The sequence below is a fragment of the Boleophthalmus pectinirostris genome, unplaced genomic scaffold (genome assembly GCF_026225935.1).
Source record: "Boleophthalmus pectinirostris isolate CB_2022bp ecotype Guang Dong unplaced genomic scaffold, ASM2622593v1 HiC_scaffold_13, whole genome shotgun sequence".
NCBI lineage: Eukaryota > Metazoa > Chordata > Actinopteri > Gobiiformes > Gobiidae > Boleophthalmus > Boleophthalmus pectinirostris.
This window is the reverse complement of record NW_026571036.1, coordinates 18,273,178-18,297,344: the sequence shown is the minus strand read 5'-3', so window position 1 is coordinate 18,297,344 and position 24,167 is coordinate 18,273,178. Positions and strand designations below refer to the sequence as shown.

General features: G+C 38.5%; 1 protein-coding gene across 3 annotated transcripts in view; it reads right to left on the bottom strand.

The window, feature by feature from the left end:
• Positions 1–314: 314 nt before the first annotated feature.
• The window catches only part of LOC110158155 (protein EFR3 homolog B), a 27,198-nt gene continuing 3,345 nt past the window's right edge, over positions 315–24,167 (bottom strand). Inside the window, exons 1-23 of one of the 3 annotated variants that reach the window (XM_055149100.1) lie at positions 23,617–23,761; positions 18,865–18,941; positions 13,659–13,786; positions 13,144–13,294; positions 12,108–12,229; positions 11,724–11,873; positions 8,744–8,878; positions 7,605–7,683; positions 7,187–7,322; positions 6,685–6,846; positions 6,027–6,132; positions 5,892–5,943; positions 5,544–5,716; positions 5,399–5,474; positions 4,974–5,135; positions 4,348–4,479; positions 4,209–4,276; positions 3,994–4,121; positions 2,940–3,031; positions 2,819–2,867; positions 2,575–2,681; positions 2,446–2,495; positions 315–2,336 (exon numbers count right to left, since the gene is read on the bottom strand). In XM_055149100.1, the coding sequence (XP_055005075.1) occupies positions 2,231–2,336; positions 2,446–2,495; positions 2,575–2,681; positions 2,819–2,867; positions 2,940–3,031; positions 3,994–4,121; positions 4,209–4,276; positions 4,348–4,479; positions 4,974–5,135; positions 5,399–5,474; positions 5,544–5,716; positions 5,892–5,943; positions 6,027–6,132; positions 6,685–6,846; positions 7,187–7,322; positions 7,605–7,683; positions 8,744–8,878; positions 11,724–11,873; positions 12,108–12,229; positions 13,144–13,294; positions 13,659–13,786; positions 18,865–18,941; positions 23,617–23,623 (2,448 nt within the window). In that variant the 5' untranslated portion in view covers positions 23,624–23,761 and the 3' untranslated portion in view covers positions 315–2,230. Of the gene's footprint in view, positions 2,337–2,445; positions 2,496–2,574; positions 2,682–2,818; positions 2,868–2,939; positions 3,032–3,993; positions 4,122–4,208; positions 4,277–4,347; positions 4,480–4,973; positions 5,136–5,398; positions 5,475–5,543; positions 5,717–5,891; positions 5,944–6,026; positions 6,133–6,684; positions 6,847–7,186; positions 7,323–7,604; positions 7,684–8,743; positions 8,879–11,723; positions 11,874–12,107; positions 12,230–13,143; positions 13,295–13,658; positions 13,787–18,864; positions 18,942–23,616; positions 23,762–24,167 lie in introns of those variants that run through there. The other 2 variants (XM_055149099.1, XM_020922626.2) reach the window with 2 other exon arrangements.

Here is a 24,167-nt window from a genome sequence, read left to right as displayed (position 1 = left end):
CTTGAGTTCTTCTGCTGATTGAACCCTCCTCAGGAGGAGGTCAGTTCGCCGCTATCATTTATCCAAAACTGAATGAATGACTAAACAATAAAAGTGGGCACAGCGAAGCATGGAGACACTCAGTCATCATCATGAATAGATAATATAGAGTAACAACCACTATTATGAACAGAAAATTCACATAGGGTTGAGACAAAAAGGTAATTCTGTATATTTTGACCTGAATTAGACTGGAGCCCATCCAGATCAGATATGTCATTGACATAGCTGAAAAAACAACTTGACTTATGGGGAAGATAAAATCAACACAAGCATCAATCTTCTCCATTTATTGTTCAACAGGGCAACAGAGCATGCACAGTCGAGTATGACACTCATAAGGCATTTTCTCTTCATCAAAGCTGCCTTTGTCCGAAGTGTATCCAGTTTTTAAAGTGCAAATTTCACAGAAGTATGACCTAAATCACACAACAGACAGTTTTGTAGTTTGCACTTGTGAGGACAAAATAAGGAGGGATTACCTCTCACCATTACATTACACTATGCAATGACAACAGGCAGACACACAGATTTATTGACAAGTTGTTAGAGTTTCGAGCAAACATTACGTGTGAATGCAAAGCTGCACAAGGCTCTTTGTTCACTTGGTCCTGGATCACATGAAAAGTAAGTTTTAAAGTGTAGTTGGATTTTGACACATTTGGACAAACCATCCACAGTCCGACACACACCTGCACTGACAGAGGACATCGCACATGACAAATACTCACAAACATGTAAGAAAATGAAAGAAAAAGTGTTATAAAGGAGATATCAGGGACACATCGGATCATTTCACTGACTTCAAATGTCACAGCCAATGCAGTATTTCACAGAAGAGTCTTTGATCATGACCAGCATTTGAACAGAAAGACACATTTTAGACAGTGTCCACTACTTCTATACAAGAGACAGGCTAAATTATTGCCATCATACTTAGTTTTCATACCTGTGAGTGTGTGTGGAAAAAGACACACAAGTAAATGGCTTTGGGCCTGAATCTGCAGAACAATGCACTGTCTGAAGCTGCAGCAGCAGTTTGGCATAAGAAGAAGAGAAGAGTGCAAAGTTAATCCAGTGTGTAATATGGGAACTCTACAGGTCAAAATGATAGTGCATAGACCTGGACTCACACTACGGAGATAGCTTTTTGTAGAAAATAAGCATTTAAGCAGGAGATGACGTGTCTATCTGTGCTTTTCAACAACTAATCTATCTTTGACTAAATTTGATCATATCATTGGTTGCTGGTTCGATTTAAATAAATTTAAATAAAAATACTTAATGCAGTGGCAGTCTAAAGTGATAGCTAATATACAATACGCATATACACGCAAAACAGCTCTGTACATCAGCTCTAGAATTCATATATTTCTTTGTATATACACATTTTCATGGAAGTGGGAAAATAAGTAACTTTTAACTGTAACATGTAGTAACTATGAAAGGAAAGAAACAAATATTACCAATAAAAGCACTTCTGAATGAGTCTAAAAGGCAAATAATAAACTTAAGAGTTAAAAACACGTGCCCAAGCTTGAAATTAATGCACAGTGCAGAGAAATACATTAACACATATAAAAACGTAAAAAAGTACAAACACTGTAACACATAAAAAGGTATTTGAGACATAGTATGGCATCATTTTAGATCCTAGAAAAATCAAGATCAGTGCTTACAATACTTTTTGTCTGCAGGGCATGTTCAGTCAATTTAAAATGGTAAAAGATAAAAAGAAATGAAATATAATAAATGCAAGTAAATCTTCAGATGTCATGGTATTAAAAGGGTTTGTTGTTTCTGTTTAACATGTAGGTGCATCTAAGGAAATAAATATAGAACAGTTGTAATGTTTTTAATTAAAAAAAGGCTTAAAAACTTATTTAATAAGTAAAATATTTCAAGCATGTATTTTAATTGGGATGATCCAGATTAATTCTATGATAACATTAAATTTAAGATATTTTCTGTAAACCTCAAGAAGTATCATCACAATTAAAATCAATGAATGCTTCACATATTTTACACTGTGTACCAGTTATTTATAACTGAATTTAAGAAAATTAGATTAAGTAAATACAAAATGAAAAACAAATCTTGTGACAACCACTGCCCTGACCCATCGACACTATTGTTTTCCTGGGCTTGTCTGCCGTGTAGGTCATATACTTTGGATGTTTGTTTTTTTTGTCTAATACACACAAAGGTCAGGGAACTTCATTTCATATATGGGAATGGAACGACTCTGTGTTTGGCCATAACCAGATGAAATGGTTCCAGATGGGCTTGGAGGTGGTCTAGACAGAAGAGCACAATAAATATAGTTAGTTATCTTCATGTCAGAACTAATTCAAAACTAAATATTTATGCAGTTTTCATGGAAACATCCAAGAGAACAGTGTGTACCTGATTGTAATCTCAAAGATCTGGTTAAGTTTGCTCTGCAGCATTGTGGCCTAAAACATCAAGACAAATATCAAGTTAAAAAATAAAATAAAAGGAACAATTAATAAATGAACATGATGTATAACATACTCTGGCACCGCAGTGAGCCGCTATCTCTTCAAAAGGAGCTTTCTGAAACTTCTCCACAACTTGTCTCCGACGCTCCCTCTCCTGTTCCTCCATCCCAACACTGTCCACTAGGAGGAGCCACACACAAACTATTTAAATACAGAACTTATGTTTTTTTATACATTTTTCTATCAATGTTACTCTGGCCTACTACTACTGGTGCTACTAATGTCAGAGACAAAACAACAGACTTAAGTGTACATACCAATAGCATTCTTGAGTGTCTCAAATGTGATTTCTTCTGCTGGTGTTCTCTGCATAAATCACAAATAGTTAATATACAAACTCCTATACAAAAACTGGTACAAGTAGATTTTCTGAATTACCTCTTCTTTCTCTGGGCTATTCCGTGACTCCACTTCAACCTGCAGTGAAATTGTTTCCCCAATACTCTTCCTCTTTGACAGACGGTCTTCATCTGTGGTAAGAAAAATGTTTATGTATCAAAATGTATCAAACTTGCTGCTTGATTCAAAACCCTTCCTCACATAGAGACAATGAAGATGTTGGATACAATGAGAGCAAGGGTGGGCAGCATACCAACAATTATGGCATGCTTTATAAGAATCTGATGTAATTTTATCTTAATTGTGTTTCACTTTATAGTTTATTTTGTGTTTAATAAATATCAACCCATTTTAAGTGTCAAATCAAATTGTAGAAACTGAATGTCAGTACACCCAAAAATTCCTGATTCGCAAGAGAAAAATACAATCATATTTGTAAATCTTATTTTTCAAATTCATGTGGCATCAACAAAAGGTGGGACATTCTCTAAATAAGTAGGTAGAGAGACAGGGGCCAAAATAGCTGTGCAGGAAAACCAAAACAGGGCCAGGTGGTCACTCTGGATTACATTTTATATTATCATTGCTCACCCCTTATGTATGTGATTTAATTCACTTGTCTGCAGTGATTATGTAAAGCTTGACTGTCACAGATTCACTTGCCTGACTAGTCAGTCCCTTCTACATTCTGTTAGAATACAGAATCAGAATTGGACCACAGAGTGTGAAAAACCTCTGTCCAACCACAGATGCTAATTTCTATCGCATGTTTCTCAAATGCGGAAGACATTTCCTCTCGAAAATTCTTGTATCATTCAGAACAAAATATACTTCTATTTCTATACTTCAAAATATAATTTCTTTTCCCTGAGATAAATAACAGTTTTGTTGATTCTGCTTCCCTTAAAAAAGACAAAGCCTTGTTTGTTATTACAGGGACAGAGAATGCTTCTCTCTGATCGGTTTATCCGCTTCTCAATCACACCCTCGGAAAGACAGGATACGGTTCCTACTCGTATGTGTAAAGTTTCGTCAAAGTGTGTGGCTGTGCCTGCCCTAGTAACAGATTTACAACCATGAAATACATACTCACCTGTGTACTGAGGCACATAAGGAGTACCCAGTCGCTCTGTATTGTAGCCACTGCCTCCAAGAACCTCAGTGATTTTGGATTGAAGGAACAAAACGTCGGTCTCCACTTTCTCCAGTGAAGAGGGTAGCCTGAAAAAGACAATGACACAGAAGCCATTTCAGTCATATCAACAGTACATTTGGTATTAAACAACATCTAATTTGAACACTACATACTTGGGTTTGTCAATGAATACATCCTCCGGTAAGAGATGGGGGCTTTCCTTTTGCCTCACCTCAATTACCTGTTGATTAAAAAAAAACATTAGTGACATTTTTCACATAAAAAGCTTTTTTGAATGTTAGATGTACTGACCTCATGTATGTGTTGGCAGAATGCGGGGACAGTGGTGAGCTGACAGATGAGGTTGAGGTAGGCGGCCACAAGGGCGTGAACAGCACAGCGGTTATAAACAGGCATCCCCTCATCATTAGACAGAGCTAGGTCCTGAGAAAATAAAAGAATGACAAAATATTGTAAAGAGCTGCTCTGTATAGTTCAGAAGTACTGTTATTCTGGTACAGACATACAAAATGTCCAGACTACAAGATACTTCATTTAAAAGATTATGTTCCTTGTCTGGAACAATACATTGAATTAAGGTCTGATAACACATTTCTTTTCCAAAATTGAAAATGAACTGTACCTAAAACTATGCCTTGTAGAGATGCATTTTTGATATGCAGTCTGTTCATTATCGTGTTAAATAAATCTAATTGTAAGCAAATGTATGTTTTATGTTTATTTCATAAACAAACTCTTAATAAAATTTATATGGAGCCAGTCCCAAACAAATGTGAACCATAAGTTTGCATATGTCTTCCAAACGGTAAATCTCCAGTACAGTTGTGCTGGCTCCTTTTAGTAGGGGGGCCTATTTGAAATGATGACACAATAACATTTTCAAATATTATATGATGTATAATAAATTAGGTCCATACCTGTAAGGCGAGTGAGAGTCGAATAAGGTCCACCACGACCTCCTCATTGGCCAGCTCCACACTGAGCAGAGCCAGCAGAGTGAAGAGGGTCTGGTAATGCTCCCGTCCACTGCTCTGCTCTTTACAGCCCAAGTAGATGTGTCGGTAAAGCTGCTGCCCATGCTGTCACCGCAACACGCAAACAATCATGAGTCACAATGTAGCAACATGTCTCTGCAAATATTAGACAGTTTGAATATGGCAGCATGTTGGTGTTTATAATGTACTTTAATCCATCTTTTTGTAGGCAAGCTTCTTCTGCTAGAACTCCTGTTCAGTTTCCTTTCTTATGGGTAATAATCAATTGAAAGCCAAATATTTCCTAATGTGTAACTTATCTGAATTAAAAGAATCCTGTGTTGAGTTTACCTACATAGTAATTATACCTTTTTCATGAACAAGTTGTCCTGTCGGGAACACTTGTCCACTTTGAGTTTGAGCACAGAGATGTCGGAGATGATACTGCACAAAGGAAATGAACAGTGAAAAACAAACCTAACTCTGTATTTGCTTTACAACCCATTCACCTACCTGATATCAGAGAACTTGGGCCTGTTACTGTGTCTGTCGATGAGGCTAAGCAGGATTTGCAGCACCAATAGCCGCACCTCGGGGTCCTCAGTGAGAGACAGGGACAACAGCGGCTCCAGGAACGAGCTGGGCATAGCAGTGAGCATGTTGGTAGTCTCATAACCAGCTGTTACCTGAAAAAGTGCAGGCGATTTTTAGAAAGTGCAGAAGTGATGGGTTAAGTGCTGCAGAAAATGTGCTAGCAGTGGTCTTTAACATTGTGTGAAAATGTTGCCTATTTTTAACCCTTTTCTCGTCATTAACAAAGCGTGTAGGTTTTAGCAAATACATATTAGCAATGACATTTACCTGCACTAAAGACTTGAGCAACATAACCTGAATCATTCTAGTGCCATCAGGTCTGAAAATAAAAACAGAAACATTATTTAAATTTGAAGACATTTTTGAGAATTTGTAACCTTTTCCTTTTTCTTATAAACTCACCCAGAGCCAGCAGGGGGCAGCGTAGGGTGAAGTCCAGGGATCTTGCCCAAAATAAAAAGCATAACCTCTGACCTCTGGTATGTTGGTAATGTATTGGCAAAAGAGCCTGAAAACATGGAAAAGGTTATCATTACAGCAGACCAAAATCATCTATGTGTATAACGCAGTATTTAAACACATACAGAAAAGAAAATCTTAATATAGGGTTAAATACAGTAAAATAAAGTGTGATATTGCTATTGTGGTCCCTACAGTATGGAATAAGTAGTTTTAAAGATGCATTTTGTAAGTTTTCTGGTGGAGGGTTGTCAAATGCTTTTCTCCATAGAGATGTTATTTTTTTGTCAGAAATGTTTCACAGCATGGCTTTAAACCTTTGTATCGTCATGGAGACAAAACCAGGCCAAACCAAATTACTGGCCAGATCTCTGGAGGGGCAACCCTGCTCACAGTCAGAATGCTTGTTTCTAGGTATTTTTGAGCAGTAAACCCACCTGTAACTGAATAAATGTAAGGTAGACCTGTTTAATGTCATAGCGTGAAACATTCAAAGCAGAGCAATGAGATATCAATAGAAACAAGAAGGTTAAGGACCCCAAAATTTATGAAAAGTTATTGAGGTTTCTTATTGATAGAGGTACATAAACTGCAGATTCACCAATGGTCCGAATGACTGCCTCCTGGAGCTGCCTCTCCTCGTGAGCTTTGATGATCTTGGTGCCGATGTTGGTGTTGCCGTCGTACGTCCCGGTCAGTTCATAATCCACGCTGAGACGGAGCTGCCTCAAGAGGGTGTTGAAGACCTCCAGCACGGTGGGCCCTGGACAAAAAGAACCACTAAAACTGAGCTCCTGTTTGAGCACTCAGACTGTACAGAGAGAGGTGAGAGGTGAGAGGTGAGAGAGGGGGGTAATATGGGCAAGAGAGGGAAGAAAGCGTGGACATAGGGAGGAGGGATGAGAGGGGAGAGAGGAGAAAGAGGACAGGAGAGAGGAGGGAGTATAGAGAAAGGAGAGAGGGGAGGGGGCAAGAGAAGGGCAAGAGTGTGGAGAGAAGAGAGAGGGTAGTAAGAAACGAGAGAGGGGTAAGAGAGGAGACGAAGGAGAGAGAAAGGATTGAGATGGAGGAGAAGAGAGGGGAGAGAAGAAGACACCACTCACCCACAGAGCCACTGGCGGCGATGGCAGCGGCCTCCAGTAGAACCTCCACGATCCCGGCCCGCACCGTGGCAGAGTTCTTACTGTTGGCGTCCAGGTGACCCAGGAGCTGCTGAATGACCAAGTGTGAGTGCTGTGACTGAAAAGAGAAGCAAAAATAAATAAACAAATAATTTAAGAAGCAGAAATACAAGACTTTCATAGCTTTTGTGCAGATGAGAGTGTATTGCATTCAGAAGAGAACTCAGGAGGAAATTAAGGTAAATGCTTAGGTGAATAGTGTGTATAATTTGAATGGGCTATTATTTTGTTTTGTGAAGAGCTGAGTGAAAAGAGCTTACTTACTTACAAACATATACTTAACTTACTTAAGGGTAATTATGCAAGGATACATAGCTATCCGCAAGTTAATACAACTTACCTGGATGGAGTACATGATTATTTTAAAGCAGCGCACTGCAAATGTCTTCCCCTCCCATAGACAGTGGTTATCCAAGTGCCTATAAAGACAAAAGAAAACATTGATCAACTAATTCTGCACCAGAAAACCAAACTAAGCCAAGTTTACTATAGGAGTGTGGTAAAGTGTATGCATCTGCCCTGCTTATGTGTGTGAGTTTGAATACATTGAATACTGATGCCCATCCCTAATGACCCACAATGCAGCATTAATCAAACAGGATCAAGGTCATTAGTTTCTGTGAGCTGTTGTTCCATGGTGTACCTCTGCTGTCGACAAAGGCAAGAGCAGGGACAGAGTGAGACAAATGACCAGAGCACAAACTAGAGAGAAACTCAGACAGTGATGGATGAACAAAGGGCAATCTAATACTAGAAGTACAGGAAAATTCTGAAAATATTCATATAACTTTTCAAAACATTCAAATCAGAAGTTTTTTGTTTTTTTTTTACTAAAGGGTAATTAGAAAAGAGCTACACGTCAATAATTCTTTGTTAGTACTAAAAATGACACTTTTGATTTTATAACAATTCTTGCAATTGGTATCTTCATATGTCGTAGAGCTGCATCAAACAGAACTATTGAATCATGTACTGACCAACTAAGCATATTGTCACAGGGATCAGATCATAAATAGTTTTCTATCATATTGCCCAGTCCAAGTGGGAATACTTGTTTTTCTTATCAGCTTGTATATTTGCTGATTCAGTACTACTGCTACTCTGGGATTATATGCAGCTAGTGCTTTTGAAGATGGAACAAAATAGGTTCACTGAGATTTACTTCTACTGAAATGTGGATACTTCTAGAACAACAAGACACTTACTACAGTCAAGAGCCAGTCAAATCTCCAAAACTTTAGCAGATCAAGCAAGATACAGCATCAGTAAAACTATATAAATTATCTGCTTGTGAAATTAAACATTCAGATCTGATCACTAGCAGCCTTTCTGACCTTGCTATCGACCTTGTTTAAACACCCCACACCAGCTAAATGAATTGATCCAACAAAATCAAACCAATCTATTGCGCTAAATAAGGAAAGACTAAAAGAAGAACAAATTCTTATACAAATAAAACAAAATGGTGGTTGGTCTCACGTGAGCACGGGGTTGACGGCGTTCTTGATGTTGCCATACGCAGCCCGTCCCAGTAACTCTCTGAAGCAGCGTTCTGTCAGCTCCACCGGGCTTTCCTTCTCCTTCTCGGACGCCTGCAGTGGAGAGGGGGAGCGGCTGGAGGGGAGAGGGAAAGATGAGAGGGGGAGAGGAGAGGGAGAGAGGCAGGTGAGCCAGCGCAGCAGAACAAAGCAAGGTGAGGTGAGAGAGGTAGCTCTGTGCCAAAGTGGAGAGCTTAGAATCGGCCTAGGGTTTTGTATAGTGCAGTCTTAGCTCTTTTTACTATTGTGAATGTTGATGTCATTCCTGCAGTTGGGGACAGGAGAGGGATTTCCGCATGGATTAGAGTTACAATATTTACTTATACCATGTTTGTAATAATCATAATTGTATACCTCTCTTTATTCCGATTCTGAAGATTCTAAAGATCACAACATCAATACTTGCTCAAACAGAATTAGATATGTGCACTGTATTATCATTATAAAAATGCATGCTTGATGGAACCCATGATATATGTTTTTATCTTACAATACCAAACCCAAAATCTGCACATTAACATCAGTTTACCTTATTCCCCCATCGCTATTAAACATTGTTGGTTTATAGAATGTTGTGGTGTAACCTTAAATCTGGGAAAATAAAGCGTTCAAGATTGTCTGGTTCTGATTAGTTTCATGTCTAGGCATAAAAAAAAAAACACAAATCTACTTAATATCAGTATACTTCAAAATCCTTGTTCAATCTATTCTCCATTGACTTCTTTGCTCTTGAAATGTCCTTGTCTTGTGAAGTCTGCAGTGAAGATTAAGTGTTGGTGGTAGATCTAGCTTATTGCACATCTGCTGTCACTGTAGGGGACAAGTGGACTGCTAAGTTTGAATTTGCGCAGTTATACGCATGGAGCCATAGCTTTCTTTGTTCTCATACATAGTTAATATTTCTCGCTCCAGCTCAGACAGGACTAGCCTCGGGTGGTCTCCCAATGATGGCATTATTTATGAACTCACCTCCACCTTGACTGCAATGTTAGTGACAATACAGCAGCGTGACTACCAGATGTATTGAGACATAAGCTTTTAATAAAAACAAATTATTTATAAGTATCCAGTTTATTTCCCGGAACTTGCACATAAATCGTCTAAAGCCACAATTTGGAGTAGTGTTCGTTATAATGATGTCCTTAAAGTAGATACAATTACTCAGTGGTGAGCAGGAAGCAAATTAGCAGCCATCACAGTGATTGGACTTAATGGGTCTTTTCCTGACCTTAAGCATTGTTGGGTTCAAAACACAAAACACACAACAGAAACACTTTCACCTCAAAAAAGCTGTTTTAAACTTTTAAACGATGAAAGAGCTTGGGATCAAACGTGATGTGCATCAGCAAAAACAATAAAAGGAATTTAACAAAAGAGCCCTCAAGTTAATAGGTCACTATTAAATAAATACATTCACTACAATCGCACTAATTGCATTACTTAACATCTTTGGACTAAGTAAACAATGTAGGCGGTGTGATAATACAATGTTTAGTCCAAAACCTCTGATCAAATTTAAGACAGTGACAGTTTTTTTCTGATCTTAAGTTAATTCCTAAGTTGTCTTAGTTAAAAACAAGATAGCACAACAGAAACATCAGTAACTACTTATTGATTAATTAAAGTCATGACTCACTGAACAGCCTACTATTTGGACATGAATGGAAGTAACCGTATATTTCAGACAAGTCTTTCAAATTTCCAAAACTTTAGCGAAAATATTCTAAACTCTAAGATCTTATCTAAATGTATTGTTGCGTTATTCAATAAAAGTACACTGAGTGAGAACATATTGGCTGAAGTGCATCTTGCGGTTTGCCCATCTTTCACTGCCTCTTCCTATTAACATCCTCCATTTACCAGCACTCTCCTCTCTATTATCTCGTCCTGAGCCAATCTGCCCCTGTGCCGCACTGTGCCCTCCTCCTTTCTTCACCCGCGCCCTCAGATCTCAGCACTGACGTCAAAGAGAATCTCAGTACGTGGACAACAGCCAAGAAATAAAACCCCAAGTTTAGACTATATATCGCTTTTACAAATTTACCCCACTTTACATCATTATTTCCTTCACGGTTTTTATGACACTTTAGTTGAATAGCAAAGAGTGCAGCTCTGGTAAAAATAATATTATGTTATATCTTCAAAGATGCATCAACTAAATATTTTTATTTATTTATAACCTGCAGACACATTTCCTCTTTTTCAAGTTGAGATACTGACAAAGTTTGCAGTGTTTACATAACTGGCACAACCACAATGAAAACATTTCACATAAGCTCTGGCCTTAAGGTTTGGTGTCAGTACATAGTATAACAATAATAAAGTCTTATGCCAGCCTCACTGTTGTACACTGGATTCCTGGTTCTAACATTTAGCTCAATGTCTCTCTCCATTATTCAACCACATTTCATACTAAAAACAAGAGTCCCATCAGTACATTTCTTTAAACTAACCATGATTTCTTGTTTTGGGGGTAAATTTCACTTTCTCAGTTTTGCTAAAGCAACAAACATATTGTGTTAGCTATAACGGACACTGGCCTGGAGTGCTTATCACACAAAGATGCTCATTTAAGAATGGTCTGTTTTTACATTGTCAAATGTGTCCCAGGGTAAACAGGGGGACTGGAAGATGCTGAAATATAAGTGTTATTGTTGAGTTTCCTCTGATGATGAAATTAAGACTGATGTGTCTGACACTTAGTTACACTCTCAGGACAATTGTAGCTTAGCATAAACTAACACGAACAGCTCCATGACTGTGGGCAGTGTGACCAGAGCCATGGCATAGCGCCCACACTGTTTTTATGGGTCATCACCGTTCACACCGCAAGCAACATGGCCCCATTTGAACATATTATAAAGAGGACAGAGCTCTTAGTCATGTGCAACAAAAATATAGCTTGGTTTATAAAGTCTCACCTCTCTGTACGCTCTCCACTCTGCAGGTTGAACAGAAGAGATGGCACTATTTTGTCCATGTGCTGTGGGTCCCAGATATTCGCCTGGAGTTCGTCATTTACAGTCTTCCTCACTACGCCTTGTAGACCTCTGATTCCAGCCATTCGAATGCTTTAAACAAAAATATGTTTAGAAACTGGAAATAAAAATACATGACAGTTTTATTTTAAGCACTTCACATTTTGACTTATATTAAACCAAGCTTAGATGTTTGCACCTATTTTTGATTCAAAAGGGATTTTATTTTGTAACACTTGCAAGCTTGGAAACAAGAACACTTGTGTAAGCCAGTCAAAAATAGATCTCCCTTAGTAATGCCATTGATGGATGATTAAATGAACTCACTTTGTGCGGATATCAGGGTCCTCAAAACTGGAGTGACACATTTCACTGAAACGCGACACAAAGAAGTCATAGCTGCGGTGGTATGAAGGCGTGTCCTCTTCTATGTTGGCAAACTTCACAAACTGACCAAAAAAAGAATTCCATTATGAGCCAGATAACAATGACATTTAGAGAGCAGACTGTAAATAGCTCAGGTGACATAACTGTACAGTCAGAATCTAAATTGTAAATATATCTGATATTTAGTACAGTGCCATAACATGTCATTTGGATTAAAAGCAAAGGACACGAGGAGAGGTCTCCCGCTGTGGCAGAAATGTCACCATTTAAACTGAGTGACATTTAGTCACTTTAATAAATGATGAAGATGAACTTCAGAGATAATTTATGTTATTTAACTGTAAATTCATTCAGAATTATTAGAGCACTGTGCCAGTATAAGCAACTTCCAAGAGGTCTTGGTAAAACTATATCCTATCAGCACTTGGAGTGATTCTCAAATTAAATTAAATGCTCTTGAGTAAAGCCATAAGGGCTTCTCCTCAGCCAAAGTAATTTACTGCTGCAGCAGATCCGGAAGAGGCCTGGCATTACTGTCAGTATCAGAGCTCTGTGAGAGTTCAACATGCAATTTCTACATGTTCTATATGCAAACTTAAGCCTGACTGAGAGCAAAGGATAAACACATTTTAAATGACTACTGTCTATTGGGTGATATACTCTCACAGCATCGTGCTTTCTAACATTATAAGGATGAGAACAGGGAGATTAGGAGTGACTGAGCGTCTGTGCCATCTGTAGCAATGACTTCACAGTTCTCCCAGTATTTAATCTGATGTCTTTATTCTGTTTGCGCCCCAACCAAAAGCAGAACTTACACTTTCAAAAAACAAATACAACTTCAAGAATGTAAATAGTTTGCATAACAGGTCTGCTTTAAAAGTTATGTTAAGTTATAATATCTCACAGTAGGAAGTAATCTGTTGAAGGAGTTGAAGCTATTTAATGTTTTCTAAGAACCAAACACAAAATTTACCGAATTGGTTCCTAGGATTTGCAGACTGGGCTTGTCTGACTCTAAAAGCTTTCGGACCATTTTGAGGAAACTTTCCACGAACAAGTTGATGCTCTGGCAGTGACAGGCCATTAGCAGCTGGTCCAGAGCCTCCATGGCTATGCACACATATCTGAGAGACAAGAAAACAACAGAAAAACATTGAGTGCACATTGAAAATTAATAACACTAGCCATTTGGTGTTTTGGTGATGGTGGTTCTTCTTTCATTTGCATGTGAAGATTTGATAGCTGAACAGCTTTGGTCTGAGCCTGCCAAGTGTAAATGTAATCTGCAGCGGATGGGCATCTCAGTGTGGCCTGGCCATGAGTCACTCAGGCCTATTGGGTGCGACAAGAACAGGCTTGTTGGTTCATTGTGATCGATTGGGAAAAGGGTCTTTGGTGTATTGCTAATTAAAGAAGTGTTGAGTACTCCATATGTCTGCAGTGTTTAAAGTAGGAGTCTATTTTGAGAGGTGAGTGACAGTGTCTCACCCGTATCTGTGCCGAGCCACGTCCCTGGACAATCTCTCAGACAGGTACGCCCCGATACGGTCCAGTTTCTCCGGAGCTGACAGGGCGTAGAATGTCAGCTTCTCCATGTTGGCTTTGACTAACCCATCCTGACAGATACAGAAAAGGATAAGAAGAAAGTTTGAAATGTTATGCTTATATGGAGTAAAGCAGCTAAAATGTTTGAAAATGAAGGGTTCAATGAAGGATGAAGCCCACATTATAAGTAGAACACATGACCCCCTTGTGCGCCCTGTCTGCCCTACTTATCAATATAGAGGGGTCAGGAGCAGCAGAGCGCTAAAAGGGTTTGGATGAGATTCAAAATCTATACAATAAACTAGGGATGGGCATGATTAATCGATTAATCAATAATTGATCATTAAGAAATTCATCGATTACGTTCATTTTAATCGACAAACCGAATGTAGGTTGCTGTGCGTAGCGTGACCAAACAGGGGTCCGTACATGTAGCTCGCTGCACTCAGAAGGAGCGAGCAAACACAAACAGTCGGTCAGTCTGCAACGCAAATGTGTATTTAACGATGAGTTGTACAAGAAATTCCACGCTTTCCGTTGCGTTCGGGACAAGTGTGAGTCCATGTGCACAGTGTACAAAGCAGCACATATGTTTCGGTGTCCAGTGGGAAAAGGTTTTACCAGGTGAGAGTCGCGCGATGACGAGGACCCACCTCCACCCCCCGTACGGTGTCCTGGTTTTGACAAACGTAAATATGGTCACACTAACCTGTATTCCACTGAATCATGTCTTTTAATCCAACAGAAGTTGACCGCATCAGCGCACAAGAGCTGTAGTTTTATCTTCGCTTAGTTTATGCAAATTAGCGATGCGGTTTTAAGTTTCGTTTCTGTGAGAGTTGCGCAAAACTGCATTAAACACATTATAATGTCAAACGGATTGATTTGGCTCTAGAGTCGTTACGGTTTATATGTTGTAAAGTTGAATTTATTTATGCAGATTAGTAGTGCATGTAATAATGATGATCATTTTAATATAAACACGTTAATGATTAATCGATAATCGATCGTTAATTCTTCCGACGATCGATTAAGAAAATTTCATCGAATGCCCATCCCTACAATAAACTATTTTATTTGTTGCTATATTTTAGCCAAAGTAAACTGATTAAAGGTGATAGCATTTGAAGACATTTTCAACCAACAAATAGTAAGTACAACGTATTTACTTTTACAATTTTACAGAACCAGAAAGAGAGAGGATATCAGACTAGTACTGAAGTCTCTGCACTGGTTTCCTGTGAGCTTCAGGATAGATTTTAAAGTACTTTTATTGGTTTACAAAGCTCTTAGTCTTATTTATTTATCTGATCTGCTGAATAGGAGTCTTCTCAGACCTCTCAGTCCCTCAGGTCCTCAGGTAGTCATCTTTTAAATGTCTCAAGAGCCCAGAGACTCAGGGTGAGGCATCATTTAGTTTTTACTTCTTCTTTTAATTTTGCTTTTTCATTAACTGGTTTTATACCACATAATTCGTTTTCATCTTTTTATATTTATTCATATTACTTGGGTTTTTACAATGTATGTATTTCACTTCGTGTTTTTTTTTTTTTTTTTAAATCTGTATGATATTTTAGAACAGGGGTGTCAAACTCATTTTTGGTCCGGGGGCCGTATCCAACCTACTTTGATGTGAATGAACTCATGTCATATAAACCCCAAAAATAACAATAAGTTAAAATATAGCTGCAAGCGGCAATGATCGGCCCTCGCGCGTGCTTACGCCGTGCCCCGCAAACGCCGCGCCTCACATTGACCCTAAACTTAAGGTTTAAGCCTAAACTTAAACCTTAACCCAATCATAATCCTAACCATAGCCCCAACCCTAGCCCTAAAAATTTTCATCTAACTCTGCAATTTTCAAAATTTGGCAAAAAAAAAATAAAATCCAAGATGGCGGACTTCCGGTTTGTAAAGGGGCATGGTCACAATATACATTTTTGTTCTTATTGCCATGGTGCATCTGGCTACCAAATTAGGTTTGGCTACGCCAACGTTTGTGTAAGGACGTCCCATTGGCAAGGATACAATTTTGGCTTGTTGCCATGGCAACACAATGTAAATGGGATGTGAGCATCATTGAGTTTTTTAATCGAGACCATGTCACAAATGTGAATACCAAATTTTGTATATCTGTGACAAATAAAACCTTCTTTTTACATACAAATTTTCTACGGGGCGCTATTGCACCCATTTTTGTATTTTCTTACATCAATCTGTTCAGGGTCGGGGTGTGAACTCATGATTAAAATTTGAGTGAAATCGGCCAAAGTTTGTGCAAATTATCAGGCGTCAAAGTTTGATGGTGAGCCCCAAAAACTAACCCGAAATTTGCGTTGTTGCCACGGCAACACCGTTTGACCTTTTAAAAAGCTTTTAACAACTTTTAATGTCCCACTTGTCTAGATGATACAGAATGATTCTGTCTGGGTCAAACGCGAGGACGAGTTCGTTCAAGTACGAGGACAGGTCGCACCATCAATCCAATATGGCCGACTTCCTGTTGGTTGCCTAGCAACCGCGTAATATACTTTTTTGTTCCTATTCCCATGATGCATCTGTGTACCAAATTTGGTTTGGCTACGCCAAAGTTTTTGTTGGGCATCCTATTGGCAAGGGCAGATGTTTAACCTGTCACCATGGCAACACGATGGGAAATGGCATGGGGTCGTCATTGACTTTTTTGATCAAGACCATGTCATGAATTTGTCTACCAAATTTTATATGTCTACAATGAAGTAAGTTTTTCCACTACCATGCAATTTCCCTAGGGGGCACTATTGCGCCCATTTTAGATTTTCTTATATAAATCTGTTCATGGTTGGGGTGTCAATCAACAATTAAAACTGGAGTGAAATCAGCCAAAGTTTTGTGCCAGAATTTGTAGATTTTTCCAATGGATAGTTTATGTCATCGCTATGGCAACGCAATAAAAAATATGACATGGGTGTTACAGAATTTTGTATTAGGATGCCAAAATGGAATTTTGTGCAAAATTTCAGAAATTTTTGAACAACTATTTGGGAACAAATGATTTTCTTCCATAATAAAATTAGTTTCAATCTATAGGGGGTGCTAATGCGCCAAATTAATCATTTTCACATTACGTAGCTTCAGGGCAGAGGGTTTAACAACTGTTTCAAATTTCATTGAAATCGGAGTTCGTTTGAGCAAATGGGAGCAATTTGTAAATCTCCTAAATTGTGTGCATTATTTGTTGCTTCACTGCTCAGAGACCGTAAGACGTGTGTGAAAAATTTGGATAACTTCTGATGTTCCACGTCTTCAGATAATGTGGACCAAATTTGAGCTCATTTGGGTGAACGCCCTCGGAGGAGTTCGTAAAAGCTTAGAAAATTTTAAGCCAATATTGCTGCCCCCTAGTGGAGCACACGGTGTTGGTGTAATAATATTTTTTCCTTGTCTTGACATGATCGACTTCTGTGTCAAATTTCATGATTGTACGTGCAAATTTTTTTTTTGTGTCATTCGTATTCCCTAATGCATTTTTGAATGGAAATAGCCAAAACGTAGGGAAGCGCGAGTTTTACCAGATGGCAAAATTTCAGGACTTTTTATTATTGTTTAGTGGGTGAAAAATGGGTGAGTTGGTTAGGAGAAAAATAATAATAAGAAAGAATAAACTTCTGATGCGAGAACAATGTTCCGCTTTTTTTTGGCCGACAAACTATACATTTTCGGAAACCTCAGATGCATTGCTACGTGATGGCGAGGGTCCCTGGTCACTACGGGCGAGTCACGTCGCACCATTCCATTTTTCGGCCACTTGGAGTATCACGTGATGGCGAGGGTCCCTGGTCACTACGGGCGAGTCACGTCGCGCCATTCCATTTTTCGGCCACTTGGAGCATCGCTTTGCGATACTAATAGGCCCTTCGCCAGCCTCTGGCGCTCGGGCCTAAATATTGGTGCAGAGAAACACAAATCTATTACAGAAATCTTTCTAAATTGATGAACTCTTTCTTTTACAAAATATTATAATATTATGAACAACCTGAAACTTTAAGAAAAATACAATTTCAACACAATATTTTTACATGAACTTGTTTGCAAATAAGAGTAAGTAAATTTTTTGGAAAATCCTGCACTCGGCTCCACTTTTCTCATTTTTGACATTTTGCTGATGAAGGTGTCATGGTCAACAGTCAAAACGATCGTCCTTTAAGAGCGTTTGGAAAGAGACATGTCTTCATTTGTGCTGCTCTGGTGGGAGGGGCCACGCACAGAGACGCTGGAGACGCTGATATGATAAACACTGCAGAAAATTACCAATATTTTAATAGAAAATATAATTAAAATATTTTAGTAGAAAATCAGCCGAGGGCCAGATTAAAGGTCTTGGAGGGCCGGATCTGGCCCCCGGGCCGTATGTTTGACACCTGTGTTTTAGAATATTTTTAAATAAATTTTCTTTTCTTTGATACATAAGGGGAGTGGCGCTTTACACTACATTATGTATGTAAGAAAAGTGCTACACAAATCAAGCTTTCACTGATTGATTGTAACACCTATATTTAAGAATTACCATCCTCATCAGATTACAGGACCTGACTGAAGAAAATGAGTTGAAAGCCTATTAGTCTATGGGCACGTGTTTATCTCCAGAGTATTTGAGTGAAAAGGGAAATAGCTCTGTCAGCCAATGAGGAGACTGCAGTTTGAATAAATAAGTGTTTGAAGAGCTTCCTCACAGATTTACTTCATAATTATATTTTTTTATATTTATTATAAATTTTTCAAACTTCAGCACTGTATGATTGCTTCCCCAGAAAAAAATTATTTACAAATATCTTGCCTTTTTATAGATAAGGGACCAACTTAACAATTTCATAATATTTCATAAATAAAACTGAAAAAGAAAGAGTTACATAGAAAACAGATGCACTCATTCCCATTCCCCCATGCAATCAAGGCCCCAATACATAAAGCACCCTGGGAGTTACAATCTCATACAAAAATTAGAGGCACAATGATTTTCTGCATTGAGCTGCCAATTGGCTGCAGATGTAAAGGGAAAAGTAGGTTACTGCAGTACTGCACTTCAACAACCACTGACAGCAACTACTAAGAAGCTGTTTCATAAACATACATTAAATATTTCACAAACATTATGCGAGAAGCAGTTTACCTCTGGGTCTTCTGGGAAAATGTTGTCTACGAGCCGCTTGTACCTGGGCCTGAGTGCCCCACAGCAACCACAAACTCCTGAAGAGCAGGAAAAGACAAAGAAGTCAATTAAAAACAAAGTGACGTATAACTTTGTTTCAGGCAGAAATCCAGCAGAATGTGAAGGTTATGCAACCTGTACAAAATCACATCTTTCTATATTGGCAATGTTTAAAGATGCACTATGTAACTTTTTGGGTAGGGTGTCCTTTAAATGCTTGTTTTGATTTTAATGGATTGCCTGGAATGTTTTGTTTTTTTAATTACAGGTGTTTATGTTGCTCAAAAATACATAGAAAAACTAAACTGATATTATTTCTTCTATTTCCTGCTCCATTTATCTGACCTAACATCCTGTTTGCATCACCTGCTTGTCTCAAACACAGAAAAGTTAAATACCATATTGTGGAACATTCCAAGCAGAGCAATAACATCTCCATGGAGACAAGCAGGTAGCAGATCATCCTTTTCCATCACAAAAGTTATTTAGTCTACATTGAAAAAGTAATTCAAGGCAACTTTCTTTCCAGTGTAAATTTTTTTCCACTTATGCACCGAGCTAAAGCTATGCCTCCAGTGAAATCATGACTCTGATTGGTCAAGAGACTTCAGCAGCGATGAGTCATCAGCAGACCCCAGGAGAAACGCAGCCAAAAAGAGTCAAACGTCTTCAAAGAATTATATAATGTTCTTTTCATGACACTTTCAATGCAGTGGACATAGATATATGTTTAAGCTTCAGACATTCAAAACACAAAAGTAGGTCACTGCGCTGTCACCAGTGTAGCCGAATGGAACCAAATGGATGACACTCAGCACATAGAAAGAGAATTGTGTTGGAAGGAAAAAAGTGCTCTGAACCCTCTGCATTCTTATCTAAATGAAGGCAAAGCAATTATGACAATGTATTTGAAACTAGGGCACGCAATCCCAAAAAAATGTAGCAAATTTGTGAATATTAAAGGAGCCTGTATAATTTTTGCTTAACCTTGTAAATAACCAGTCATTGCCTGGGTTTTTATCCTAGGTCCATCAGATTTATTTAGTTAAAATCCAACATACTTCAGAGATAGTACAACCACCAATCAAGTACTTAAAAAATATCTATCCCTATATCTAGATCTATATCTAGATCGATAGATAGATAGATAAAAACTGAAAAAATCTGATACATATAAAAATGCTTGATACTTGATACTCTTGTTTCAAAATTTCTAGTAATTTCAAAACAATATAAAAATGCACATTTTTATACAACATAATGAAGAAAAAAAATTTATTTTATTAGTTCTGCTAAATATCAAGTCAATTGTAAAATTCTACATTGAACTATGAAGGATTAGACAGTCTTATTCAGGAAAAGTTCAACTCTGCACTTTTGAATAGTTTAACAAGTCTTCAGCATAGTCTTACTCACTTACAGTCTTACAACAATACAACTATACAAACATGTTCTATTCTAGTTTATTTTCCACTTTTGCACATATATTAATGTTATGGAGGTGTTGTTTGCTGAAGCTTTCTTGGCAGCCAGTCCTATCTGAAAACTGTCTATTCATAGCCCTTCTTCTCCATCACTTCACACACTAATGAAGCTGTTACGCCGCTCCCACGCTCCCCTCGTATCAGAGGAAACACCAAGGAACTAATGACAAAGTAGGAGCAGACAAATGGAGAGCAATTATAGGTAAATGATACAACAACCTGATATGTAACATGTGCACATTTGAGTGCTGTATTAACATTTGAGACCAAACTGAAATATGAACAGTTAAACTAAAGGAAACACATGTATTTCAGAACATATTTGTAGTGAGGGTGTAACTACATGGTTAGAAGTGTTTTTGTATGGTAAAGTGGCATAGACTGGAGTGATACCCAGATGCTGACACCAAAACTGATATTGTTTAAAAGGTTTACTCGCTTTGGCAAGTATCTATACTGAAATATCACATAAAGGCAAACTTGGACATTTCCATAATAGTTTTAAAAAAGTTTTAAAATTATCTTGATAATATCTATACCTATATCACATCTAAAGATAACACAAAATATTATTTTGTTTCGAAAATTGTATTCTTTTGTCTTAAAAATCATCACTAGAGGATTAAAATTGGTATAAACTACTGAGCCCCTTTCCCCAATATTGAAATGAATTTTTTTTAAATCATTTTTGTTATCACACTACAATGATCATGGGCATAGCTCATTGAAAGTATAAGAACATGCACTCCTGTAAAATCTGATCACGATTTTGTGTTGTGAAACAGATGTAAAAAGCAGATTTGTACTCTGTCAGTAATAACAGGATTACTTTGAAAACAGCAGTGAGAATGACAGAGGTGAAGAGCGTGAATAGCAGGGGGTCTCACGACAGCCACCCACTCTGCATGAAGAGGCTGGACTCAGGGCTCTTTCCACGTCACACATAAACCCACACACAAGGCTGCTCGCGGCACACAGCTGAGCACTAAATCATGGGTGTTAGTTAGCAAACAGAATAAACAACAACAGTAAAGGGGTGGACACACATGTAGGCACTGACACATATGGATGGGGTCCACACCTCTCAAACCACAGCAGCTAATCACATGGCTATTTTTATCCAGCCGACAATGGGATGGGTACATTAACCGATTACAAACTGCATTTTCACCTGAACTGCAGCTTAGCGATTCCACATTAGGGGATGAAGGGAAGTGTTTCAGATGGAGGCCAGGGGACTATATAACTCCATGGCCAAGAAATATCGAATTTTATGATCTACAAATATTATTTTTAGCTTTATTATTTGTTAGGCATTGGATCCACAATCCTGCTATATTAATGTTATATCTTAAACCACTATAAACTGACAACAATCACATCATTTTGGTTGAGTAATGGCACCAATTTCTGACACTATTGTAAAAAATGTTAACTTTTGGTTACTTATGCTGGCAGAGTACACCTACTAAGTACAGGGATAGAGAGACTTGTCCTCCAACATACTTTTAAACTGTAGGGTTTCGAGAATCCTGTGATGTCAACCTATTGGCAAAAAACATAATGAACAGAATGAACAGAAAAGGTCATTACATGATGTTAGACTAGACAGGATATGGTGTATTTTTTAGTTTATTAAATAATTGCTAAACCCATTTTCAAACATCTACACAAAAGGGGATGTTTATCTGCTCATCACCATTTTCACAGTTTTGCCGTTTTCAATAAATTAAAAACGGCCCTGCAAGAGAGCCATTATAGGCTATTTTGGGCTTCTGCAGATTCATGAAGAGCATAGAAGCTCATTCAGTGTAATTAAGTTTCCACATTCAGACACAACACTGAGTTTAATTAGGAATACAGTGCCAGTTGATTTAGGCCAACAGTGTACTTTATTATAGGGCTATATATAAAGTCCAATATAGAATAGAAGGGCAAGCTACTGTTGTAGTCTCATATCTGCACCTGCTGTTTGTTTAAAGCCGCTTTGTTGTTCCAATGGTCACATGTGCACAGCCTAAGAAACCTGGCTGTAAGTGCATTATCTGACATATTTTAAAGGATTTCAAAGACACCCAACCCTCAGCTTTACTGGAAGTCAAATTACATCAGCAAAGAAAGACTACTTCATTAAATAGTGAATGAAAAACAGAAAATTAGAAATTAGGATGAATTAGGAAGTCTACAATGCATTCGGTGGGTTTATTACATAAGAGAGAGGACAGAAGACAGGCCAAGTCTATTCTTACCCCATGCCACAAACAAACACAAAATATCTCTTGCAATAAACTTTAGATTGAGACAGAAAGAGGCAGCTGGAGGATCATTTTTGAGCAAACAAAATCAAACACAAGCAGATGCACAAGATATCACAGTCTTGTGCGCTTTGTGAATTGGTCAGAAGGGGGGAAAAAAATGAATGTTACAATATTTACTAAACCACTATGCTATACTAAACTAACTATACTGCTAAAAGTGACTGCAATGGCATTCTTTTGCAACATATTGCTCTTGCTATAGATTAGTTTATGCGTGCCGTTCATCTTAGCCTGCCAGATGCAAGCACTGATCTGATCCCGTATAGGTAGCTGAATACACGACTGATATAATACACGCAACAGAGATGCACGGGTCGAGTCACCAACAAATCCTCATGACATATGACCCAACAGCACTCTATGAATCACAGCCAAACAGGCAAAACTGCACTAAGAGGCACATGGATATTGCACATAATCAATTTTAATTTACAAATTCAGAAAAAAGGCCCAACTCTGCTAAAGCTTTCAACTGTTAACAATGCTGGCAGCTCATGTCTATCGAAAGAGCAAAGAGAAGCAGAGTCCTTAATCAATAGCAGTCCCATACATCAAACTGTCCCAGAAAAACTAGCATACTAGGGCATCAGTAAAGATCACAGTTCACTTGGGGATGTTATCACAACACAACTTAGCACAGATAGCAATTTTAAGTCACAATAAGAAGAGATCAAATTACCAAAAATAAACATTGTAGTAGCTCCTTGTCAGTCAATTCAAAATATAAAATGGCATCGCATGTGTTCCCATGGAATGCTTGCAAAGACTAGACAGAAAAGGTCCCACACAAGGAAAAAGAAAAAAGGAATGTGGTGTTACTGGTTGGCTACTTTACATTACTCACATGCTTACAAGACAGCAGCAATGACAAAAAAAAAAAAAAAAAAAAAAAAAAGAGGCAGATATCTTACCGTACATCGATCGTGATGTTGTGGTTGCTTTTATGACTAGACGTTTATGCTTCTCTGATGCTGCAGCCAGCCACTCATACAAAAGCGCACACGCAACTAAACAGCGCTTTACGGTATGGATGTTGTGCACGTGTGCCCGGGGCTAAAAACCATATGACTGAAAAGCGTGATTGGTGCAGAGCGGAAGGTTTTTTACTCGCTCGCCTTGCGCTGCGAGCCCACGTCACCGGGAAGCGTGCCGTCGTGGTGACCTTGGATTTTCCCCGTGCGTCTCCAGCAGCGCAATTTCTCAAATAGGACCGAGTTGGGAGCGGGAAGGAGAGGAGAGGAGAGGGGGGAGGCTGGTTGTGTGCAGGTTCACTCACGCCCCCTCCGCTTCGTCCAATCATTTTCACCGTGTAGCCCCTAAGACACGAGACACGGGGAAAACAGAAGGAGACGCGCGCGCGCTACGGGGAGAGAAAAGACCTCCCTCCCACGCAATCTCCGCTCCCCACGCCGCCCCCCTTCCCCAGCCCTTCTCTCGGCATCCTTCTTTCCGCTTTTCCATC